Source organism: Centruroides vittatus, unplaced genomic scaffold, assembly GCF_030686945.1.
Source record: "Centruroides vittatus isolate TY-2023 unplaced genomic scaffold, ASM3068694v2 contig_1343, whole genome shotgun sequence".
NCBI lineage: Eukaryota > Metazoa > Arthropoda > Arachnida > Scorpiones > Buthidae > Centruroides > Centruroides vittatus.
Genome location: NW_027120855.1, coordinates 745,634 through 769,200, shown reverse-complemented (window position 1 = coordinate 769,200; position 23,567 = coordinate 745,634). Strand labels below are relative to the sequence as shown.

The window sequence follows — 23,567 nt, the reverse complement described above, 5'->3', positions numbered from 1 at the left end:
TGCTGTTACGTTCTTTATTTTCTCTGACTTTCATATATTACAAAATGTGTTACATTATGTGATTTTGTGTGTACTGACACTATTGAATGAATTACAGCTTATCCTGTTTTAATCATGCTATATAACTACTTCCTAACATTATAATATGGTTTGATTAATTATTAAATACATAGAGTAAAAGTCTGAAAATTCAGACTAGAAATGAGGAAAATGTGAAAATTGGGATTTTTTTTTACAATGATAAAATTTTGTGAATTTTATAGTGGTGGTATTTTGTTTATTTGGAATATTGATGCATTGATTAAATTCTTTAATCAATAATTTTGCAGTAAAAGAGGTACTGTAATAGTTGAAAATGCTTATTAAGATTACTGTAAGGTTTTTAAAACCTTAAAGTATTTTAAACATCAGAGTATTTTTTAAAACCTTACAGCATTAATGATCGACAACATATAAACACTCATCATATTTTGTACATAAATTTTCATCTAACAGAGCATTGTTTCTTGTATTCTTGCATTGTCTTACTTTTGAAAAATGATGTTACCTTGCAAACATATTGCTGATTTGACCCACTTTCTGATGTACTCTCTCTTGAAAACAAGAGACAACAACTGGAATAGTTCTCTGATCATCCCAATTGTAGAAGTTCAGATATTCAGACTTTTACTTCAGTGGACATTTATTTGGTATAAATTTTTGTTTTATTTGTTTTAGTTTTACAGAAAAATATTTTTTTGAATTGCGTATTATCTGTTTGTTTAAATTTATATTCAGTTTATTTATTATTGTTATTCTTGTTAAGATTGAAAACTAAATAATGATGTACTTTCAGTTAATTGTCGTAACTGTTCGACCCAGTCTTCAAGTTTGGTTTACCCATCCACTAAGAGTAAGTATTTTTATTAAAGAACATTAAATATAATCTTATATTATTATTTTATTAATGTGCTAAATATCAATAATAATTTACTTATTTAAGATATATAAAACTTCGAATATTTCTATATAAAAAATACAGCTTTGTTTGAAAAATAATTTTGAAAGATTCCTCTGTTAATGAAAAGTAATGAAGAGTAAAACATAAACCCTTTTAATAATAAAATGTATATGATTGTTAATAAAAAAAATAGTTATATAACTATTGTTGCTTTGTCTATGCAAGCTGCCTGCCAAATAATGTAGAAAGAGACAGGATTCTCTGGTAATGTTTTCATCTGTCTCTGGATGGTGGACAAGAATACTGTTGCAACTGTTTATGCTTGTCCTGTGAACAGATGTTCATTTCTTCCAATGGTCTTTCTGAGGCAGCCAAGCTTGCCTTATAACCTCAAACACCTACTTTTTCCATCACTTCTCAACTTCAGGACAGAATGCTTAGATGTTGGACAGTATGATTAGATGTGTCTTTTCTGAAACTTTGTCAATTGTGTGTAACAGGAAGGAAAGTTCCTATTACACACAATTGATCATTGAGCACAATTATTTTCGTTTTAATTGGAAAATTTATTTACAGAAACAGGGCGACCCCATGGGTTCCCCTTTATCTGCAGTTCTAGTAGAGCCGATTATGAGAGAAATCGAGCACAGAACATTCGATTTTCTGCTTGCCATCCATTACCCGCTGCTGTACTTGTGTTACATTGATGATATCCTCATAGCATGGGAGGACACAGATGAGATGTTTATCTTCAAGTGCTCGAACAGATCTACAACTCGTTACTGGCTCAAACAACACCGTTCAAATACTGTAGCTACCGGAAACTCTTCTTTATATGGGAATCTCTCCTCACAACAACCATGGAACCATGCAACACTCCCAAGCTTGACCTACCCAACATATGGATTGCCCAATATAAATGGTTAAATAATGACTTACATCTATTGTCACACCGTTAACATGGATCTGTATCCACGCGTGCACCGCACGACATCGTAACGTCGAGATTAGTCAAAGTTTATAACAACCTCATAATGGTTTTTAATTCAAAATTTTTAATTTTAAATAATGTGTATTCCACTCACATTAGAACATATGTATTCAAATTTTAAATTTTGTTCGTCTGACGACAACGAACATAAGTTTGTTGAAAGTGCTAGCAATATAAAAAACTATTAACATTATACTCAGTAAGTTTTCCTTCCTTTGATTTAATATTTGGCACAAGGATCAAGTTGTATTGAATTTAGTTCAAAATTTGTCTTAAATATACAAAATATTATAAATTTAAACACAATTTTTTAACTGAGAAATATTTAAATAAAGAAAGTGTTAAAACATGATTAATCTCTAAATTATTTAACTTAATGTGTATAGATTTTATATGTACTAATTTACTTAGTGGTAATTCTGAATGTGAGCTAAGAAAAATATTAAAAACATTTGGATACGTATCCAAATGTTTTTAATATTTGTTTTATTTAATATTATTTGGATATATGTTTTTAATATTAATCTTAAGTTAAATTTCTTAAAAATTGTCAAAATATTTCATAGATAAATCTTTTTATTATTTTATAATTCCTATTGTTTTCTAGTTTCGAAATTGGATAACAACTATGAAATTGTATAATTAAATTCATTTAAATAGAACATTATGTATGACTAAAATATAATTTAAAATTTTAAATTAAATAATGAAAGTATAGTAAATTTAACACTCATATAAGCTGTAAATAAAAATAAAGGTAATTTGTTTATAAAGTAATTGACTTTTTGTATTATTAATATTAATTCAATTAAAAATGGGAATTATTTTTTTTATTACTCAGGCAAATCCCGACACTCTACCAATAATATCGTGGCAGTTTGTGGTCGTTCAGATTTGGCCGGCAACTCGTATATTCGATCCGGTTCTGGCATTTGGACGTCAAAATAACATATATTTTTATCAGGTAAAATTAAAAATTGGGTTGTAGGTTAGATACGGTTCTAAAGAAAGAATTGATATTTTAGTAGAAAAATTAAAACAAAATATTAATGTGATGAAGAAATATAAATTTAAGTACAGTAAGACCCTGCTTAACGCTGCCTTGCTTAACACCGATTCGATATAATGCAGTCTGCTCGAAGCCTAAAAAAAAAAGCTCAAAATTTACGCCGATTTAAATTATCGCGGCATTTCGTTGATTTGTATATGATATGATTATTTACAAACACGAACCAATCAGAAAAAGGTAGCGAAAAGGTGTACTCTCTTTAAATCTATGTTTGTTTGGTGCAATTTTGGAAAAAATATATCATGGATGCCATAGGCAATATTGGCTTTACTTGGCAAGAATTAACTGATAAATGCACGAATGAAATATGGAAGAAGTTATGGCCGAAGGTATCCGAGAATTCTCGACGAGAAGAACCTATTGCTGTATTGTTAGGTTGACCAAACTCGACCTAATCGATACAGCAGGACGAGGAGGATATCGAGGAGAAACTGCAGGTTTCTGATCGGAGCCTCACCAACGACGACCTTCAAGAACTGGCAGAACAAGGAATTCACGTAGAACTGGAAAATAGAGATTCCGAAAATGAAGAACTCGCTACAGATTTCCTTAGTAAAAGTTTGGTAATGATAACCGAAATCATTGATCAAATTGTAGCAAATGATCCAGATTTTAAAAGGAGTGCAAAAGCAAAATGAGGCCTTTTGGATGCAATCTTCTGCTACTGACATGTGCTTAAGGAAGGAAAAAAGCAACAAATGAAACTTCACTACTTTATTGCAAAAAAACAAAATTTCAGAAAAGTCAGAACTTTCATCACAAAAAATGAACTTTACATTTCTATGTGCATATGTTTGTTATTTAGCATATATTATTGTGGTGTCTATAGATGGCTGGGCTGGGCGTTAAGAAGCGTATGCAGAACACAGTTTAAGAAAGAATACGAAGATCTTCTTATGACATATAATGACACACATTTTAATACTGTTTCGCCATTTTGTTTAGCGCTTTGCCGTCTAGGAATGCATCCCCCGCATTAAGCGGGGTCTTACTGTATTATAAAATTAATGTTTTGTTACATTTAGCTTTTAGACATTCATACAAACATTGATAGTTTTCAATGCTTGTATGAAAGGAAATTATTATAACTTGTAAATTGTTTATAAAACTGAAAATGCTTTTGTTTAGACTTTACCGTTATTAGTTGTGGAAAATTATTGGCTTTATCTCGAATCTAATAGCTCAAAAACAAATTTTTTTTTTTTTTTTCAAGCAGCTGAAAATAAAGTTAGATGCATTAACCTATCGGATTGTCAAGGTTTTCTCTGTTGTGTGTGATGCCATGTTGAATTTTCATCGATGTTAAGCTTAGCGAAAATTACACTTTTTTTGAAAAGAATAATTGTGGTTATTGTATTGTCCAAAATTATTTTTTTATTTTGCACAAAACAAAATAGATATATTAATAAATGTGATAACCAAAAAAATTATATTTTGAAAGTTAGTTTTAATATACAAATTATAAGAACTAGTGACAGACATCTCGTTTCAAAAACGTTTCGATGCTGAAACGAGATAGCTCGGGTCGACCGGTCGAGGTCAGAGGTCAGAGGTCGTGATCTCGAGATGTTGGGATGACATAGGACAGATTAAATATTTTTGATAAAGAAACTAAATCTTACGTGAAAAATTTGTTTAGAATAAAATAATTCTTAAGGATTGGTATTATCACTGAAATAAAAATAAGAATGGTGGTTGCTTCTTATTGTACTGATTTTTGACTAGTTTACAAGCGATAATGCTGTGACTAAAGCAATTAGACCACAATAGTGGAAATTCTAGTTTTATCGAACCAGATAACTTAAAACCATTTTAAAACAACGAAAAATGTTAGAAAATAAATTTAATAATTTAAAATTTTATTAATTATAATAATAATTACTTGAGTGGTTCGTATGACTAGTGTTGCCACCTTTACAAAATCGATGACTCGGACAGCCGGTTGGGTTTGTTTGAACAGAAGTTCCTGACACATGTACAATGTCATTTTACAATGTGAAGAATATCGTGCATGCTGGTTCTAAATCAGTTACGGTTAGGGACTAGGGACTTGCGTAGGAGTAACGTACAAGCAAAAAAAAAAAGGTCAAGAGGTAGGTTGCGCGTCATGCGTCAGCATAAACAAAGTAACATGGCGGAATGGCAGATGAGTTTCAGTGAGTGTGAGGTCTTTCATTGTTCAAATGGTGTAAATTTATAACAATATTTGCAAGAACTTTGTTTCATTGTAATTTCGCAATTTCTACGAAATTCCCAGACAAAATTAATAGTTCACCCGGACAACGAGTCGATTCCCGGACCGTCCGGGTGAAAACCGGACGGGTGGTAACACTACGTACAACGTTATTTGTCGGTTATTTTATTGGCAATATTTTATTAATAAAATGTTCTTGTTTGTAATGGTTTTGAAATTTAATATGTCTGTACTGTACATTATGACAAATACTCAGTTTGTCCTAATTTCTGACCATTAGTGTTAAAGGATTTTCAGTTGCTAACGGGATATACAGGGAGTAGATTTGTAGATGGTTATCAAAGTTGGAGATAAGAGCATGTGAAAGGGAAGTCGATTTTCCCTTCTAACACAAAAGTGACAGCTTTGTCTTCGTTTTTTGTAAACAACTCGAAAAACTAAATATACTTCCCACGCTAATTAACTAATAAAATACGAATTCTCACACTTGCATCTAAGCATTTATTGGAGAATATAGACAATCTTTGTGTTGATATTCTTCAATTTAATTAGATGATTTTCCAGATCCTTCCTGAATAAAAATTCAATATATTTCTGTGATACCATCATAGCAGATACTGAAATTTCCTTGTCAATTGCTAACCAATTTTTAAACTTGTTTTGACACAAGTTAAAAATTAAAGTTAAAAAAGTTATTCAGGAGTCTTATTCATGTTTCATACACACATTTTGGATTAAAATAAAAAGTTTGTATTATTATCCAGTTTATATCTCTGGGAACTGTTGATTCTGGTGATATTAGATAGCTGATGAAAATATCTGCAATTACAATGAGCAGCACCTACTGTATATGTTTTATATATGAGCATTTTTATCATTTACAAGTTTAGTTGGATAAAAATTACACATAATACAAATAATTTATAATTTGTTAACTTATCTAAATTAATAATTATAATAATTTAATAATTTATTATAATTATTATTTTAGATAAGAGATGGGTACCTAACATCTACCTCTAAAACCAAATTACTTAATTTCTAATTATTAATAATAATATAATAGTAGCCCAGTTTAATTACAGTGATTGTTTGGTTTAGTATCAATGCATTGGAATGTTTATTATATTTATTATATTAATTTGTTATATTGTACTAACTTTGGCTTTTATGTAATACTTTAACTCCCTTGTAACAAACTAAGGTTCATATAATAAAAAATTGAATTGAATTGAAAATGGGCAGGATGTGCTTACTAACCTGTTTTGATGCACTTGCCACCTCACCATCGATACTACGATTATGCAGGTCCGACGAAACCGTCGAAACCGTCCGGGTTTGTCGTGAACGATTCTGTCGATCTTCGCCTTTGTGCACCTTTAAAGTCCGAAAGATACCGCGTGCCTCGGCATAAGTTGTTAAAGGACTCGTCGGTTCGAAAAGGAAAAATTATTGGCAATCTGGTCGTCAAATCAGATTGTCGGTAATTTCTCCATTTCACAAACAAGACCTTTTCACTGCTTACTGATGGCTTTAAATCTTGTCTATGCTTTCACTGCTGCTTTCATATTCTATATCCTTCAGGATTATCAAAATGGTAGCATGAACTGGTTTCAAGTTGTGTGTTATTGCTTTATTTTTGTTGCCAGTTCTGTAGCCATTTATGATTCATACTTCATCTTCATCTCGACCAACAATCTTCCTTCAATTCTTGGTACTTCCTGCAAAGTCGTGCTTTTCCTTTTTGTCGACATCTTGTTCTATAGGGGTGCACAATAAAGTACAAATTTATAAATGAAATATGTAGTCTTGAAGATAGCAAATACTTTATGTAGTGAATTCTGACCAACTACAGAAATGAGACTAAGGGGACTCACTATGCTGTATAGCTGGTCAAAATTGAAGAGGTTGTTAAACAGGTAGGCCATAAGTGAGGAATGCCTATATCATTCCTTCTTGAATATATGAAAATACATATATATTTAGTTTTGTACTTAATTTTTTACAATAGTTTTTACTATAATTGATGTATTTATAATATAATTTAATGGCAATAAGAAAATTTATTTAAAAAATTTAATAATTTCTCCCTAACAGGTTCATTTTGTGTCTGCCGAAAAGATTAATTTTATTCCTCTGCAACAGATTGAATTAAATTACACGATACAAAATTTTACCGTAAGTAAATTACAAATTGGTAGGAAATAAGATATCCAAAATTAAACGTACAACTCGTAAGATCTTTTAATTTAGTGGCTTAATTCGAGGACGCTCGTAACTATGGATACTTTAGAGCATCTGCACGTAATTGACGTTCGCTCTACGGAAGAGTTAGAGGTAAAACATTTTTCATTCTTAACTATCTTAAATAAAACAATAATTCATTTGTTACTAAAAGTTCTTTGTACATATGAAATTTATTTTATTATTGCTTAATTTTTTATAGATTATTATTTCAAAAATACAAAGTAATTGAGATATTCTAATATTTGTAGAGTAGTCTTTTATAATTTATAATTCAGAATCACTCAGAAATTCACATATTTTTTAAATTTGTTTAATTAGAAAATAATTAAAGCAGTTATTTTATTACAAAAATTAAACAAATTTTAATTTTTAAAAATTTTCAAGGAAAATTTTAATGTCACTAAAGTCAAAAATATTAATATTTTATTTTCAGTCATTTTTGATGTGGCTAAATTTGTTCGTACAGGGTGTCCATAAATTATTCACTGGATTAAGAAATTTGAAAAAAATCCCGAAAAGATATCAAAAAGCTTAATTAATATGCCTTTGTGTCCTTAACTTAATTTAAACTTATCTGTAAGACCTAATTGCTGCATCCATAAATCCAGTATAATAAGTCCTGTTAATTGATAAAGTACTAGTAGACAAGATAAATTTAAATATCAAAAAGCTGTTTGTTATATTTTATTCTGTAACTCAAATATTTTTTTAGTATAAAATGCTTCTTGTTTAGATAACTATGTTCAATTTTCAATTGGCTATTAATATGCTTTAAACTTACCTTGAAGTCATTTCTTGTCGTTTGATAACTGTTTTATCATTTCGATTCTATTAAGTCCAATATGCATTTTGGATGTATACATATGGTCGAGTTTGCATAAGTTGACCCCGAGGGGAAGTGGAAACGTGTCGAGTTATCCGACGTGACGACTAAACCGAAGTTGGAAAAAAACCACAAAACTACAATTAATAAAATACAGTAGTGCATTATACAGTAGTATAGGCTTACAATACATTGTGTCCTCCATTTACAATTACTGTGTAGATGAAAAACTGAAAAATTCATTTAGTGTTGTTTGTTTTGAGCACTTAACTGTCTCCACTTTGTTTTTCAACCATCACGAACGCCTTTAAAACGTCATCTTCGCAATTGTCAATTGTTGGCAAGTAATGTCTAAGGATTCTTAATGCCTCTGGCGTGCAAAATTCGATTCTGGTGTGATGATGTAGATTGTATATTTTTTTGTTTATCTGTTATTATTTCATACATAAAAATACATAAAATGTTAAGACATTTTTATTAATATGTATATATGTATATATCATTATATTATTAAATTTATTAATTATGTATTAATAAATAAATCGAGTCCCCTCCTGAAAAAAAAATGAGTTCACACTGTACGTGCGGAGTGAATTCTTTTTTCGAGAGGGGTGACGACTTATCGGAGTGTGGGACGGCAAAAGTATGTCGACTTATCCGGCGGTGACGAGTTAGACGGTGTCGAGTAAACCGGAGTTTTTTAACATTAATGCTTATGTAAGTTGGCCGGGACCACAGAAAAGTGACTACTTAACCGATGGTGTCGAGTTATCCGGGTATCGACTTATGCGGACTCGACTGTATTAACTAAATATTATATAATATTGTACCCGACTGAAGAGGAATGAATGTGTATGTCCGAAATGCATATTGGAGTCAATAAAATTGAAATGATAAAACAGTTACCTTAAAGTCATTTGTGATCTTTATGATAAGTTTGGTTTTGAGGCATATTAATTAATTAATAGCCAATTTTATCAAACATTTTTTGTTTTTGCAAATGGTTTACAACGTGACAATTGTTTCTTACACTTCCATGTAGCACTGTTAGTTGCTTGGATAACATCCATTTTATACTCAATTTCCCTCCGTATGTTTATAAGCACTTGTGGGGTCACAGTAGCAATTTCTTGGATAATCTGATCTTACAACTCCATCAAGTTGTTTACTTTGTGTGTACACTCTGTTCTTTAGATAACTGCAGAAAAAAATCCAGAGGCTTGATATTGGGAGAGTGTGGTCCCTATTTTCTTTATAGTATTTCCAATTCCTTTATCTATCCATCCACATCAAACCTTGCTTTTGTTCTCTGTGAGATTTTCTTCTTTGGAATATTCGACATTCAGCCAAGCACCATCATAACATTCTAGAACTTGATGATCTCTTATGCCATACTTCCTTTTTTGCTTTTGAGAGCATGACTTTTCTACAAATCTACCTATTTGCAGCTGCCTCTCGGTCACCCGTCGTGAGCTAGTCATTTGGCAGATCTCCATCCTTCTCGCCTTCGACCGCCATGTTGTCCTCTATGCTATGTCAACAGCATTGATTGTATGGCAACAAAAATCCTGTATTCTAAAGTTCTTGCATTAAATCAACACCAACCCCTATGGCCCCTCTCCATCTGCCTAGAATAAGACAGCGATCAAGAAGTACAGTGGTACCTCGGTATATGTCTGCTTTAGAATACGTCTAATTCGGAATACGTCCTGTTTGGATGAAAAATTTTGCTTGGTATACGACTTACTTCAATTATATGCACCATCTATGAACAAGTAGCACTATCGGTGTACTAAACCAGACTAGACGTTTGCAGTGCCACGGTCTAACTTTGTTAAATTTCTTTTGATTTTAATTTGTAAGTAAAACTTTATTATTTTTATTAATCATGAATTGCAAAAAAGGCAAATGAAAAGCAACAGAAAACTAAAAAAAATGACTAGAATCACAACGGAACTGAAAAAAGAGATTGTTGAGAAATATGAAGGTGGCATGCATGTTCGAGATTTAACTGTTGCATACCGTATTCCGAGAATGACGATATTGACAATCGTGAAAAATAAAGACATTATTAAACCTGCTAATGTTGCGAAAGGGGTTAAATCAATTTCTAAACAGAGATCGGAGACATTAGATCGTGTTGAGAAATTGCTTTTGCTTTCGATAACTGAAAAACAGTGTGCTGGCGACAGCGTATCAGAAGCAATTATTTGCGATTATTACTGTAATAACTTAAAAAATCTATAATAAAATTTATTCTTTTATTAATGTGCTCAAACAGTGTTTCAATTATTTTACAACCCCATTAATATACCATATCAAGAAAAGATTATTTTTACATTACTTCTTACGGGAAAGGTTGGTTTGGTATATGTCCTATTCGTTATAAGTCCAAACATCGGGAACGGATTAAGATCGTATACCGAGGTTCCACTGTATCACTTCGTGGACCTTTCCTTATCCAATGGACACATTGCAACTGAAGTATATACGAAACCTACACACTACCCGGTCTTCATCCTTGCCCCTTCCCACAATTCTTTTATCTTCAAGATGGCTGGCTTCGGTGCCTAGTTTGTCGAACCTTCATCCATTCATCTGACATGCAGAACAAGGTTAACGAGCTCCAAACTATCGCTTTCTACACAAATCTGTGACTACTGTTCACATACTATCAAAGGCCTAATACATTACTTTTCCTTTGCTATTTCCGTCACGCTGACCCTTTGCACTTAGGACACCATATATAAGAAGTCACATATGACAGAAGACTAGCCACCCTGTAAAGAGAAATTTCCAGGAACAATAACTTTTGTTTAGCTTTTTGGAGAAGTCTCTCAGTTTTCGTCATCTTCCACATCACCAAAGACAAGCCAAACATGTACTGGTACCTCCAACTAGGCATATATACTATCTCATTTACAGAACACGTGACCAACCACCCCTTGGGATACTTAGGTGCTACAATGTGTCCTTTAAACACCTGCTTCAAAGATCATAGGAATTCCATCTTGAAAGGGTTGACCAACACCGCTCTTGCCACCTATAGCCATTAACTTTCATGATGTGATTTCTTCCCCACCATATTGAAGACATTCTATGAACTGTAAACTTTGTCTTCTCGTTCTCTCTCTGTTTCTTACATTACTTTCCCTCTTAACACATGCATGGCAATCCCCCATTGTTTTAACAGCTGTGGGATCATTTAGCCTGACAATGTCTGTTTAACACTAGCAAAAACGTTAGCTCTGTTATTTTGTATGCTGAATTTTGGTTTCGGAGGCTGTTGTTAAAAGGTATGTATTAGTAAAAGAAATACATTTATTTTCAACACTAAAAATGACAATAAACTTTTTTAAATAAACTAGTTTTGTCAATATTGACTACAGTGTCATCTATCAATATTTATTACAACCTGTAACTTTTAGGCCCAATCTCAGTTTTTATTTTACCATTACTCTGTGATGAGACCAAAACTTGATTCTGATTGCCTAATTTGTTACTTAGTGTCAATCAATGAATTTCTCGACAGACCTAGCAACAGAAAGAAGAGTAAACGTGAACGTACGACTGTTGGTGGGTGTAAGAGTTCTATTTTCAAAACCTGGGAAAGTCGATTACCACGATACTGGCTGCCAGTACCGTCACCATTAATTTTAAGCCCCATTGGTCAAAGTTGGTCAGCCTTAAGAATGCTAAATGGGCACCCTTGTGACTTGGATGCAAAATTGAAAGAAACCTCACGGTACCAGAGAATGGCTAGATGCAAATTATCCACAGACCGATCTGGGAAAACTTTTGCCATACCAATGATTTTTATATAAAATGCCAAATTCTAAACAAGCTGATTGATTGCATTTTAATTGAATAAAATTTAATTGAATTTTGATGGATTCTGCTAGTTTTTAAATAAACTAATACTTCACAAAAATATTTAACATGTTTACTAAAATGTCTATTTAGAATATTATCGTGGATTATTAGCTTATTTAAGCATTCATGTAATTATATGAATGTTGATAATAGATCAATGAATTTGCTTACTTTTTAAAATTTATGTCAAGTTTTTTAGTTTGTAGAAACTATTACAAACATTTTGAAATGTTATTAAGAAATCTTAAATATGTAGTAGTATTATACTCCAATGACCACCACCTTATAAGTTGCTGAGAGAATTTTAATTAAGAAAACTAACGTTTTCGATCTATTCCATAGATCATCTTCAGGTTCGAACTGACGAACAAAAATAATTCCAAAGAATGGAACATAAAATATTTAAATTCAAAAAACCGTGAACGGAGCAACTAATTAAAATTAGAATTAAAGCGCAAAAAATACATAAATATAAACTAACAAACATAAAACAATACCAAGGTTATTAGTACACGCTAACATCATTTAACAGATAATAAAATATTAAAGTCCTCCAAATATGAAACACATCGCAAGTCATGAGCCATTTGTAAGTCTCTTAGTAGCAAACTTCCAAGCTGACGGTAATCCCTCGGCGTCCCTGGAGTTAATGCATCTGTTGTCGAGTCTATTCTTATATATTTCAATTTTTTCCGCCATCTTTGCTAAAGTTGGAGAATATATTTGCTTGACGATTTCCGCTTCTTCCCATCCAACGACGGATCCTTCGGCCTGGGCCATCTGGGCCAGAACAGTTGCGTTAGAACTTTTCCTTACATCATATTTATGCTCATTAATTCTTACGCCTAGGTTTCTCGTTGTAACCCCTATATACTCCTGTTTTAGACCTAATTGCTGGTTTTCATAAGGGATCCTATAGACCCCAGCTTTATCTTCTTTCTTAATCTCCTCTTTATCAGTTCTCAGAATTTTGTAGAGATTTGGGGCTCGTTTTAAGATCAATGTTGATTTTTTAAAGTCGGCTATCTCCTTCATAATGCCCCGTACATTTTTGTTGAATGTAAACTTAGTATATCCACTAGGCCTTTGTTTAGAGGTTCTCGCGTCGTTCTTTTCAAACTTCCTCACGATACCATCAATTACATTTCTTCTGTAGCCCAAGTTCTCAGCAATTCGCATGATCCTGTCAATTTCATAACCCTGTCCATAACGTTATCGCAATAAGTAAAAGCCCTCCTGACTAAGGTACGAAAGGCTGCCAATTTGTAACGAAATGGATCATTGGACTGTGGCGGGATGTAGAGTGGGCTATGCGTCGGTTTAGTATACACTTTAGTGGATAGATGCCCTCTCTTAAAAGTGATATTGATGTCCAAGAAGTGTATCTCTACTGAACTTTTTTGCTCCAGTTTCAGACGTAGGCCGTCTTCGTTATCGTTAATTCTTTCTATAAAGGTACTGATTCCTCGATTACTTCTCCATATTATAAGGATATCGTCAACATATCTCTTGTAGTAAACTATATTGTTCCTGAAGCTGTGTAGAACTTTTTCTTCAGTTTTCTTAACCACTAATTCGCATAGAAGCTCCGACATAGGGCTTCCCATAGGAACTCCCCTCTTCTGTTTGTAAGTATGGCCTTCGAAGCCAAAGAAAGATTCACAGCATACCAGGTTAGCCATCTCCAAAACATCGTCCCTGTGGTGTAACAACTCTGGGTTTACTTTAAATAAGGATTCCATTAGCGCTTCCAAACAGGACTCAATTTTCACAGATGGGTACATACTCTCGTAATCTAATATAGTACCCACTTCCTCATCCATCAGAGTTATGTCTTGCAGCTCTTTAACTACTACCGTAGGATCCTTTGCAACCAATATACTGTCTTCCAGTAGGGAGGAAAGATAACCGTGCAACTTTTTTTCTAAGAAAAAAGTAGGGGCTTTAAATTTTTCTACAATTGGCCTTATTCTCTTGCCTTCCTTATGCGTTTTAGCAAACGCAAATAGCCTTGGGACCCCAGGTCTAGGGTTACGGCACTTCTTGATAAACGGTAAAATCGTCGAGATCTTACTTCCTTCGAGTTTCTTGAGCCTCCTATCTATATTCTCAACTACTTTATCGTTGGTCCTAACACACTCTGTCTCTTCGAGGTACTCTTCCAATGCTTTATTATAAGTCTGCCTTTTCATGATAACTATTTGTTTACAACTAATAGTTGCTCCGTTGACGGTTTTTTGAATTTAAATATTTTATGTTCCATTCTTTGGAATTATTTTTGTTTGTCAGTTCGAACCTGAAGATGATCTATGGAATAGATCGAAAACGTTAGTTTTCTTAATTAAAATTCTCTCAGCAACTTATAAGGTGGTGGTTATTGGAGTATATATATTTTTGCCGAGTACGTTTATGTTCAGTAGTAGTATTAATAAAATTGTTATTTTTGTTAGGTGACCGATTTAGCTGAAGTGCAACTCGTTTACGGAAGTAGCCACTATAAAGGTTTATTTACCGGAGGAAATGTCAGCAAAGCAATGGTAAATAATTTAATTAAATGATTAGTAGAATCTCTAACATTTACTAGAATTTAATACAAGAGACCAAATGTTTTATTCAAAACTTTTCTCAAAATGAAAAGTTTGTAGTTTTTTGCATTATGTGAATATGATTATTTTTAATAAAAAAAATTGCTGTTAATTTTTTGTTTAGAGTGTTGAAAAAACAAATATTTAAAGGCTCTATGAATTATAATTTAAATTAAGAACACAAACTACAACAAGTATTTGCTTCGTCAACAAAATAACGTTTTCTTTGTTCCGGCTACTTTTAGTCGATTTATCTTCGGTAACATTCTCGGCATAAAGTGTAAATTATTTTTGTTAATTAATAACAAATACAATAGATATTTTTGAGAATCTTGATGGCTCTGCTTTAGGTTCAGGTTTATTATAGAAGACATTTGTGATGGCTCTGAAACAAGGTGGTCAAGCTGCTCAAAAACATTTGTCATATTTGTTATTGATTTTTCTGGGATAAAAAAGTTTATTATTCGATTTGTATGGAAAATCCTACCAAAATTATTAACAAAGATTTTTAAAATGTCTGGATCACAATTGGGCTAATTATGTAATTTAATAATAAATTTTGACTGAGTATGCGCACAATCCAGGATTTCTCCTCTCCTTGTCACTCGTTATGTGAAACATTGCTCGTTAAGTGAGTCGATTTTTTACGATCTGTTTTGCTCGTTATACAAAATACTCGTTATGTGAGGTGCTCGTTAAGCAAGGTTCCAGTGTATATTTTTTGTTCAAAGTCAAAGCTTTGCAAAAGCTTATTTTATGCTTTGAGTACATTTTCACTAAGCACACCATTTAAACTTTTGAAGTATTGTTTGGATTCTGAAGCAAATTTCTGTTAATATGTGGTATTACTGTGTGTGTAATACATTCATCCCTCATACAACATGGTTTTGCTCTAACACTGTTTTGGAAATCCTTCATACAAACTTTCACAATTTTTAAGTGTAAATTTTGTTGTTCAATATATTTTTGTATTCAAGTGAGAATGTACAGTACTGTACATTATCTCACATTTGCCCACAGATTTTAGAACATTGAAATTTTCAAATTATTTTGTGCTTATCAGGTTTACTTTAATGAAAATTGATAGTGGTTTTTTTCCTTCCTTGTCCTCAACTGGATGTTGTTATTACTTTCAGACGTTAACCCTTAAGACTGTTGCTGTGTTTTCTTTTTATAGATCAATCTTTGTATTTAGTAAAGTTTATTTAAGCATTTTTAGGTAAATGCTGTTAAATTTTTTTTTTAACTGTAGGTAAGCAATCATTTGTAAAGTGACAAACAGATTATGGCGGTATCTCGGTACTCAAACAATTCGATATTCGAACGCAAGTTCTGGGAAAAAGTAGTTTAGTACTTGACCGAACAAACATGACTCGCTAGAACAAATTTCTGATTAATAGCATATTTTTATTTCGTCGTCCATAAAAATTTTTTGTGATAAAAATAAAAAATGTGAAAACATTTTCGATGCTTCCGATCGAGATTGACAAAAAAGCCGAGACGACAATGATACTTTGTAAAAAGAAAATGCTCCGGTTTAACTAAAATGAATATTAACACGTAATAAATTGCTTATAATTGTGATTGTTAGTTAATTTTTGATTGGAAATAAGTTATCAATTGCTTTAATAAATATAATTCTCTTAGTGACAGAAAAGAATAGTATACTTTTGCTAACTTCTAGAACGTAACCCTATGCTTTGCATTAGTTCTTTGTTTTGTATTGCACGGATTCGCATAACATGGCACTTTTTCGGAACATAACTACTGTGTTATATGAGGGATACCTGTACACACACACAAAGATATTTATAACTGATCAATTCTTGATTAGTTTGATTTTTTTTTATTAAATTAGGCTATATTATGTCTACAATTACAGGCCTTTTCTTCCAGAACTATCTAAATTAAATACTAAATACTAATTTCTTTATAATTATTAAATTTATCACAAGATGGTGACTTAATTACCTATCTCTATGAAAATTGTTTAACATTTAACTATTAAATGTAGCTATAATATACTCTGATACAATTAGGCAGATTTTTTGATATTACTTTTTTATTTTGATGGAAAAGTAATTGTGACAAATACAAGGTAAGTATTTTATATACTGTATATATATAGAGTAGATATTTTTCATTATAAAAGATCTTGCATGTGTGTTAACAGAATTTTGATACATATTAAGAAAAGTAATTAATTAATACATAAATAATTTTTTTTCTTTTCCTTAATGTAGACTGTAGCCGGTGAAAGGGCTTGTTATCATTCGTTAGCTGCCTTTGGTTCTCAAATATTATTATTAGGATTGAAATCTGTTCATGTTTTGACATTGAGGACATGGAATGAGGTATTTGGTTGTTTTTTTGTAGAAAATATTATGAAGTAAATTAAAACAAGAAATCTAAATAAATCTTACAAAGTAATTAAAACTTCACATTATTAGACTTTCTAAAAAAAAAAAATATCCATTCATTAACACTAGTCTGTCTATGGAAAGAATCAGCTTGGGTATTAACCAATGAGTATCAGCCATTGATTGCTTATTTGTAGCAAGTTTTTTTCTCATTTGTTATATATCTTACTGTCATTATAAACAGTATTATGGAAGCTTTGTTTTGGTATTGGAAAATGAAGTTTGCTACCAAGCCAGGCCCAAGAGGCATAATGATTTATAATGTGCAGCAATATTTTGCTAAAGAGAGAGAACTGCCTGTATCGGGTAATGCAGTGAATGGCCACAGCTACCAACGTCGGTTGTTTAATCTTAATTGCTATTCTTAAAGAAGCAAAGTCTTTTTGTATACAGTCAAACCTTGGGTTTCAAACTTAATTCATTCTTAAAAGTTGTTTTCAAACTGAAACAAATTTTCCCATAAGAATTGGATTAATCCATTTCTAGCCTCTAAAACAAAACCTTTTTTTTTACATTTTTAGCTTTATTTAATGCATAAAAATGCCTATAAGGGCAGTCCTAATCCTTCCAAGACAATGCAACTAATTTGAAAGTCTTGATTGGAAAATGCAGATGATTGATAATTCTTCATGCTGGAAATAAAAATGGTTTTATTCCCAAAACTCGGTTGTTTTCATTTCCAAAGACAGTGACCCAGATTACCACAGAAAAAGATGTGAATATTTATTTGAAATTGTTTAAGAATCACGTTATTCCCAACATTCCAGAAAAATTGTGGACAATGTTCCATATTATAGTTGTCAATTGGAGGTCTTTCCAGTTGACGACTGTGACGTGGGTCATTGCATGTTTTTCATTATTGTTGAACGACTCCATCCAGCAGTAGTCAAAAGCGAGAAATGATAGATTGATTAATTTGATATAGAATTTTATTACCTGATCAAATTAGTCAGTTTATCATTGTGATTACTACATTGCCAAGCAGATCTTCTGAATGTGAAGATGAAGATTCCATTTCATTGTCAGATTGATATCATAAAAAGTAAAAGGTTCTTTTCAGGATGAAAAAATACTGGTAAAGAGCAGCAAAGTCAAACTTAATCTAAACTTACAATAAAACAATAATTTTATATTGTTATTTAAATAAATATGGAACATATAATAGTTGATATGTGCATGATTCTTTATAGTTAATGCAGGCTATAAAAAATAAACATAGTTAATAGAAAAAAATCATTCAGCCATTTAGTGAGAGAAAATAAAATAAAATTTCATATATTGATTGACAAGCAAAGTGCTAACATCATCGGGAAATGTGCTGATTGGTTTAATTGAAGCAACGTTACTCTTAAGTCAACTCTTTCCATAAACAGTTTAGTAATTTTGAATTTTACAATGCATTTTCAAGGATAAAGATTTTCAAACTTACAAATATAAACTACAAAATTTAAAAATCTTATCATTCTCAAAAATTCATTAACCAAGTTTTAAATTTTTATTTAAATATTCTCTCCTATTTACTTAGATTGCCATAATATATTTTGTTGTTAATCTTACTATCCAGATCTTAGTGTTAAAGAACATAAAAACAATGTAAAAAGAAGATTAGAAACTACAGCATTAGAAAATATCCTTAGAGAGAAATTGAAATGAAATGGGAATGAGCTCAATTAGAAGAGTTGAATGCCAAACAACTTTGGATATACCATATGATATCACTCTCAACACATTTCATGTTCTTGCTGACATTCAGCTCCTCTAATATTTGAGTTCCTTTACCAGATTATTTCAGTTCTTGTGTGTAGTTAACACTCCTAACACTGTAATTTCTGATTGTCTTTTCACAGTTCTTTTATGGTCTTTAATTCTGCTGCCTAATGTTCTCATAATTCTTTTCTATATATAATAATCCTTTTGTCATTCTTCTTTTAACAAGCAGATATTAGGTATACTACTGTCATTTTCTACGCTTCTCGTTTAACATCCTTGAATTGATGGTAGAAAAAAATCCATTGGATTTCTTTGGAGACTATCTTACTCTTTTACAAAAACTTAAGTATATTGATGAAATTAAATTTTTATCACCCATATTTTTACTGTAAATCATATTTACATACCTTTGTAAGGTGTATAAAAATGGTTTCTAATTAGAAACAAAAGATAATTGGATCTTTTGGGACAAGTGCATCAATAATCATTCTCTATAGTGATATTGTTTCAGAATTTGTTGATGCTATATTTTTGACAGGGAAAAAATAGATTTATTTGGCTTTATCCTTGTACACCCTCTCACACCTGCAACACACATGCTCACACATACATTTTCATATTATATATATAACAGCTTTAGTTGGTATCAATTTTAACATATATTTAATCATTTTCCTTGTTTAAAGTTTTATGTCATTATAATTGGCATCATTATTTAAGCTTTGAGAAATAAAAATGTAATTCTTAAGAAAATACTTGGTAAATAATTTTAAAATTATTAATTTTTTTTCCCTCAAATCTAGAGAATTGATGTTTTGCTGAAGCAAAAACTCTACTCGGAAGCTTTGGCACTGGCTTTATCTTTTTATGAGGAGAGAGCAAAAGCAGTGGCAGGTATTAAATTGTTAATCAAACTTAAAATATTAAAATAGATGTTAAATTATGAGAGTTACTTTAAATTAGATATTTACTGTTTTAACTAAGATGATGACTCTAAATATTTTGAATGCCATCTTGAGTATATATTCCAAAATTTTATTTGGAAATTAAATGTGATTATAGATATATCACTGAATTTCTGGCATTCTTTGTTCCAAAACGTTGGCAGATTAATAATTTAGCCAGACCAACTGTCGTCAAATCTATATATATATATATATATATAAAATTGAGATGGATTAATAATAATAATAAGTGCAGAGCCCAAATGGTTAGGAGTTGAAAGTTGAAATTTGGTACACAGTTAGGGCACATCACAAGAATGTACACTAAGAAGGGATTTTTTGAAATTTCCCTCCCGTGCGGGAGAGGGAGAAGATTAAGGATTATGCTGAGGAACTCGGCTTCTACTGTACTATTTTAGATGCGGTTTTTTGGATTTTTGACTGTGTCTTAGTAAGGTACACCATAAGAATGCACACTAAGAAGGGATTTTTGGAAATTTTTCCCACAGGGAGAAAGAAAGGGTTGAGGATTTCCCTGAAGAACTCAGTTTCTACTATACTCTTTTAGATGTGGTTAAATGTGGTGTTTTGCATTTTTGTGAGAAATCCAACAAATTTTTAGACCCATTTAAAAATAGTTTTATTAGCCTCGGAAGAGGGGGACCAGATTCTTGCACCGAATGAAAACGGGTAAGATTGGCTATATAACTATAAAGTTTTCTTATGTAAGAGTTTATCACACCAAATTACCAATCTAACACATTTTAAAAATTCTTTATTCCTCTGTTGTACACAATTTAAAAAATTTTTTAAAATGTGTTAGATTTGGCACTGTGTGATAAACTCTTACATAAGATAACCTTTGTAAATATAAATCAAATATTATAATATGATAGAAGGGTTAGAAGTACGAAATAATATAATAATCTTAATCTTTGCTGTTATTTTTTCCCGAGCAATGTCGGGCTCTTCTGCTAGTATAATAATAATTCATCAACACACCTCTAACCCAATAATCATAAACCTCCTGTGTGTCTAAAGTATACTGTGGACTACCAGAAACTCTTAAATACTAAATGTAAACTATATTTGACATTGCCACTGACACTCTCTTCTCTCTTATAAGACATAGCTAGGATTAAATTTAAGAAAAACAAATTAAGACTGTTACAATATTGCAGTATGTTACAATTTTTACTATAACTCAAACTTTTAAATGGACTTGTTGTGTTTTGCATTGAGCTTGGCTCTGAAGTTGGAAATTGATAGATTTTTAACCTGTCCGGTGTTATTCCTGACCTGCTGACCTTGACTAGTTGACCCGAGATATCTCGTTTTGGCATTGGAACGTTTTTGAAACTAGATGTCGCTAGTCATTATAATTTTTATATTAAAACTAACTTCCATAATATAATTTTTTTTTGTTTTTACATTTATTGATATATTTATTTTGTTTCTGCAAAATAAAAAAATAATCTCAGACGATACAATAGCCCCGATTACTTTTTCAAAAACGTGTAATTTTCATTAGGCTTAACATCGACAAAAATTCAATATGGCGCCACATATAACGGAGAAAAAGTTCGACGTCGGATAAATTAAACAACTCCACGGCCTTGGCATGTAGAAAACTGAGATTCTTGATGTAGTGTTATTGGGACTAACCACATCTTTTCGTATTGCATTTGCATTAGGATATTGGTCATACTAAAGGCAAGGATATAATGAAGATGGGGAAATGCAAGTTTAGGGAAGATTGACTAGTAAAGGACAACTATGGTTACGTTATATCTCTGTGGGAAAGTAAGAAGAATGATATATCTTCTGCAAACTATCTTTTTTCAAACCAAACTGGCACTTTACAGCTCCTCAGTAAAAGGGATAGTGCTACAAATGCTGAATTACTATGGTTTTTAAAAGCTGTACACGTAAACTATTCTGCAGCATTCTGGCAGAATATTGCTGAAATTTTTCACGTTTCCCATGTTTCCTATCAGGTGTTCTGGAAGGATCTTCTTTAATGCATGGCTCTGGTGGGCAAAATGTGAATAAGAAAATGCTGTGCAAAGTAAATGAAGATCTAAGACATCTTCATTTACTTTACAAATTACACAGCATTTTCTTATGATGAAAAGGACATAGATATTGGGATTTGCTGTTTGTAATGCATATTTGAAAGCATAATTGGAAGTTTGGGAGTGTTATCTGAAGTTATGCTTGTTCGTCGATATTTTGATGAATGGGCATCATTTGTTGTGCTGAATATGAAGAAGTGGAAACAAAAGTGGGAGTTGCTTTACAAAATTTTTAAAGCACACTTAACATGCAGGATAACATTTGAGACTGCTGCAACATGCCTAGTTGAACAATGGGATGCAGTGATATATTACTTTACCAAACATGTTCCTCAAAAACATTGTGGACTTATATCTAGCAACACATACATGATAATAACAAGATTTTTAAGGCAACCTTCTATGAAAGCTAAGGTTCGTTTATGCTTAAGCAGTGCTGAAATCTTTGTGAAGTTCACAGGTACTTAGAGTAATGAACCCATGATTCATGTCTTACAATTCAGAGTTAGTTACTCTCCTGAAAATGTTATCTGGTTGTAAATGTACTGTAGATGCTTGTAATTCTGTAGAAACTGGTGTTGTTGTTGAAGCAAACTTTTTCATTTCATTAAATATCCTTCCATTGAATGAAATTGTATGCAGTACAGAGCTGAGGAGTGAAATAGAAAAAATGAAAGAGAAATATGCAAAACATTTGTTTCTTCTTCTGCAGAAACATTGCAATGTGTGCTTGCATGGCACTATGTAGAACACTCCACTTTTATGCAAAGATCTACAGTATTTCACCTGTGAATCCTGACCAAAAATTGACACAAGTGAGTTGTAGAAACATTCTTGAAATTGCTAAACTTATGCCATTTCATGTTGCTGAGGACCAGCTTCTGGATGAGTGGAAACTTCAATATGAATGACTTGCCAGAAGACAAGAATTATTGTGTAGATCACTGCTAGAGATATTTCTTCAAATTGAAGTAAAGTACAGGTATTGCAAAATGTGAATTTATCACTAAGGTTGTTAGAGCCTCATTAAGTCTTTTCCAGGGCAATGCTGGTTTCAAGCAAGGGTTCTCAATGTCCAAGAGAGTGTTAACATAGGATGAAACATATGTGCAGAAAACATGTTGGATGCTATGACAATTGTTAAAGATGCCTTAAAGATTTATGATAACCAGCCATATAACATTCCCATTTCATGGAAACTCATTACAGTGGGAAACATTTACATTTACAAGAAGAAAAGAGAACTAAAATAGAGGAAATACAAAAGAAGATAGAAAAAGAATTAATGATGATGGAGGAACAACATAAGAAAATGATAGAACAAAAGACAAAAATTGATAATATGGAAGCCAGATTGAAGAAAAAGAAAAAATAACATGAAGCTGATAAGGAAACAGATCAGGCTGTACTATGGAAGAAACAGGTAAATTGCAGACAGCATTGCCTAAGGGAAATGCTCTGAAATAGTGTGTGGTCTGTGTGGCACATGTCATTAGAACAAGTAAAGCAGCTACATACAAGTGACACTGAAAAAAAGAAAAGCAATGGCTCTGGAAAAATCAGTCAATAAGAGAAAAGATGCAATGATGATAACATTTATTACTTTTATTGGTTTCTTAGAAAATAAGATGTGCTCACTGCATATGATTATCCTATGTATTGAATATTTCTTCCATGACATATCAAAATGAAAACA

General features: G+C 31.8%; 1 protein-coding gene across 3 annotated transcripts in view; it reads left to right on the top strand.

Annotated features, from left to right (window-relative positions):
- Positions 1-23,567, top strand: part of Vps8 (vacuolar protein sorting 8) — a 104,280-nt gene that overhangs the window by 34,959 nt on the left and 45,754 nt on the right. For all 3 annotated transcript variants that reach the window (XM_067289278.1, XM_067289279.1, XM_067289280.1), the window contains 7 exons: positions 836-892; positions 2,773-2,895; positions 7,292-7,372; positions 7,448-7,531; positions 14,588-14,674; positions 16,966-17,076; positions 19,656-19,746. In XM_067289278.1, the coding sequence (XP_067145379.1) occupies positions 836-892; positions 2,773-2,895; positions 7,292-7,372; positions 7,448-7,531; positions 14,588-14,674; positions 16,966-17,076; positions 19,656-19,746 (634 nt within the window). The remainder of the gene's footprint in view (positions 1-835; positions 893-2,772; positions 2,896-7,291; positions 7,373-7,447; positions 7,532-14,587; positions 14,675-16,965; positions 17,077-19,655; positions 19,747-23,567) is intronic.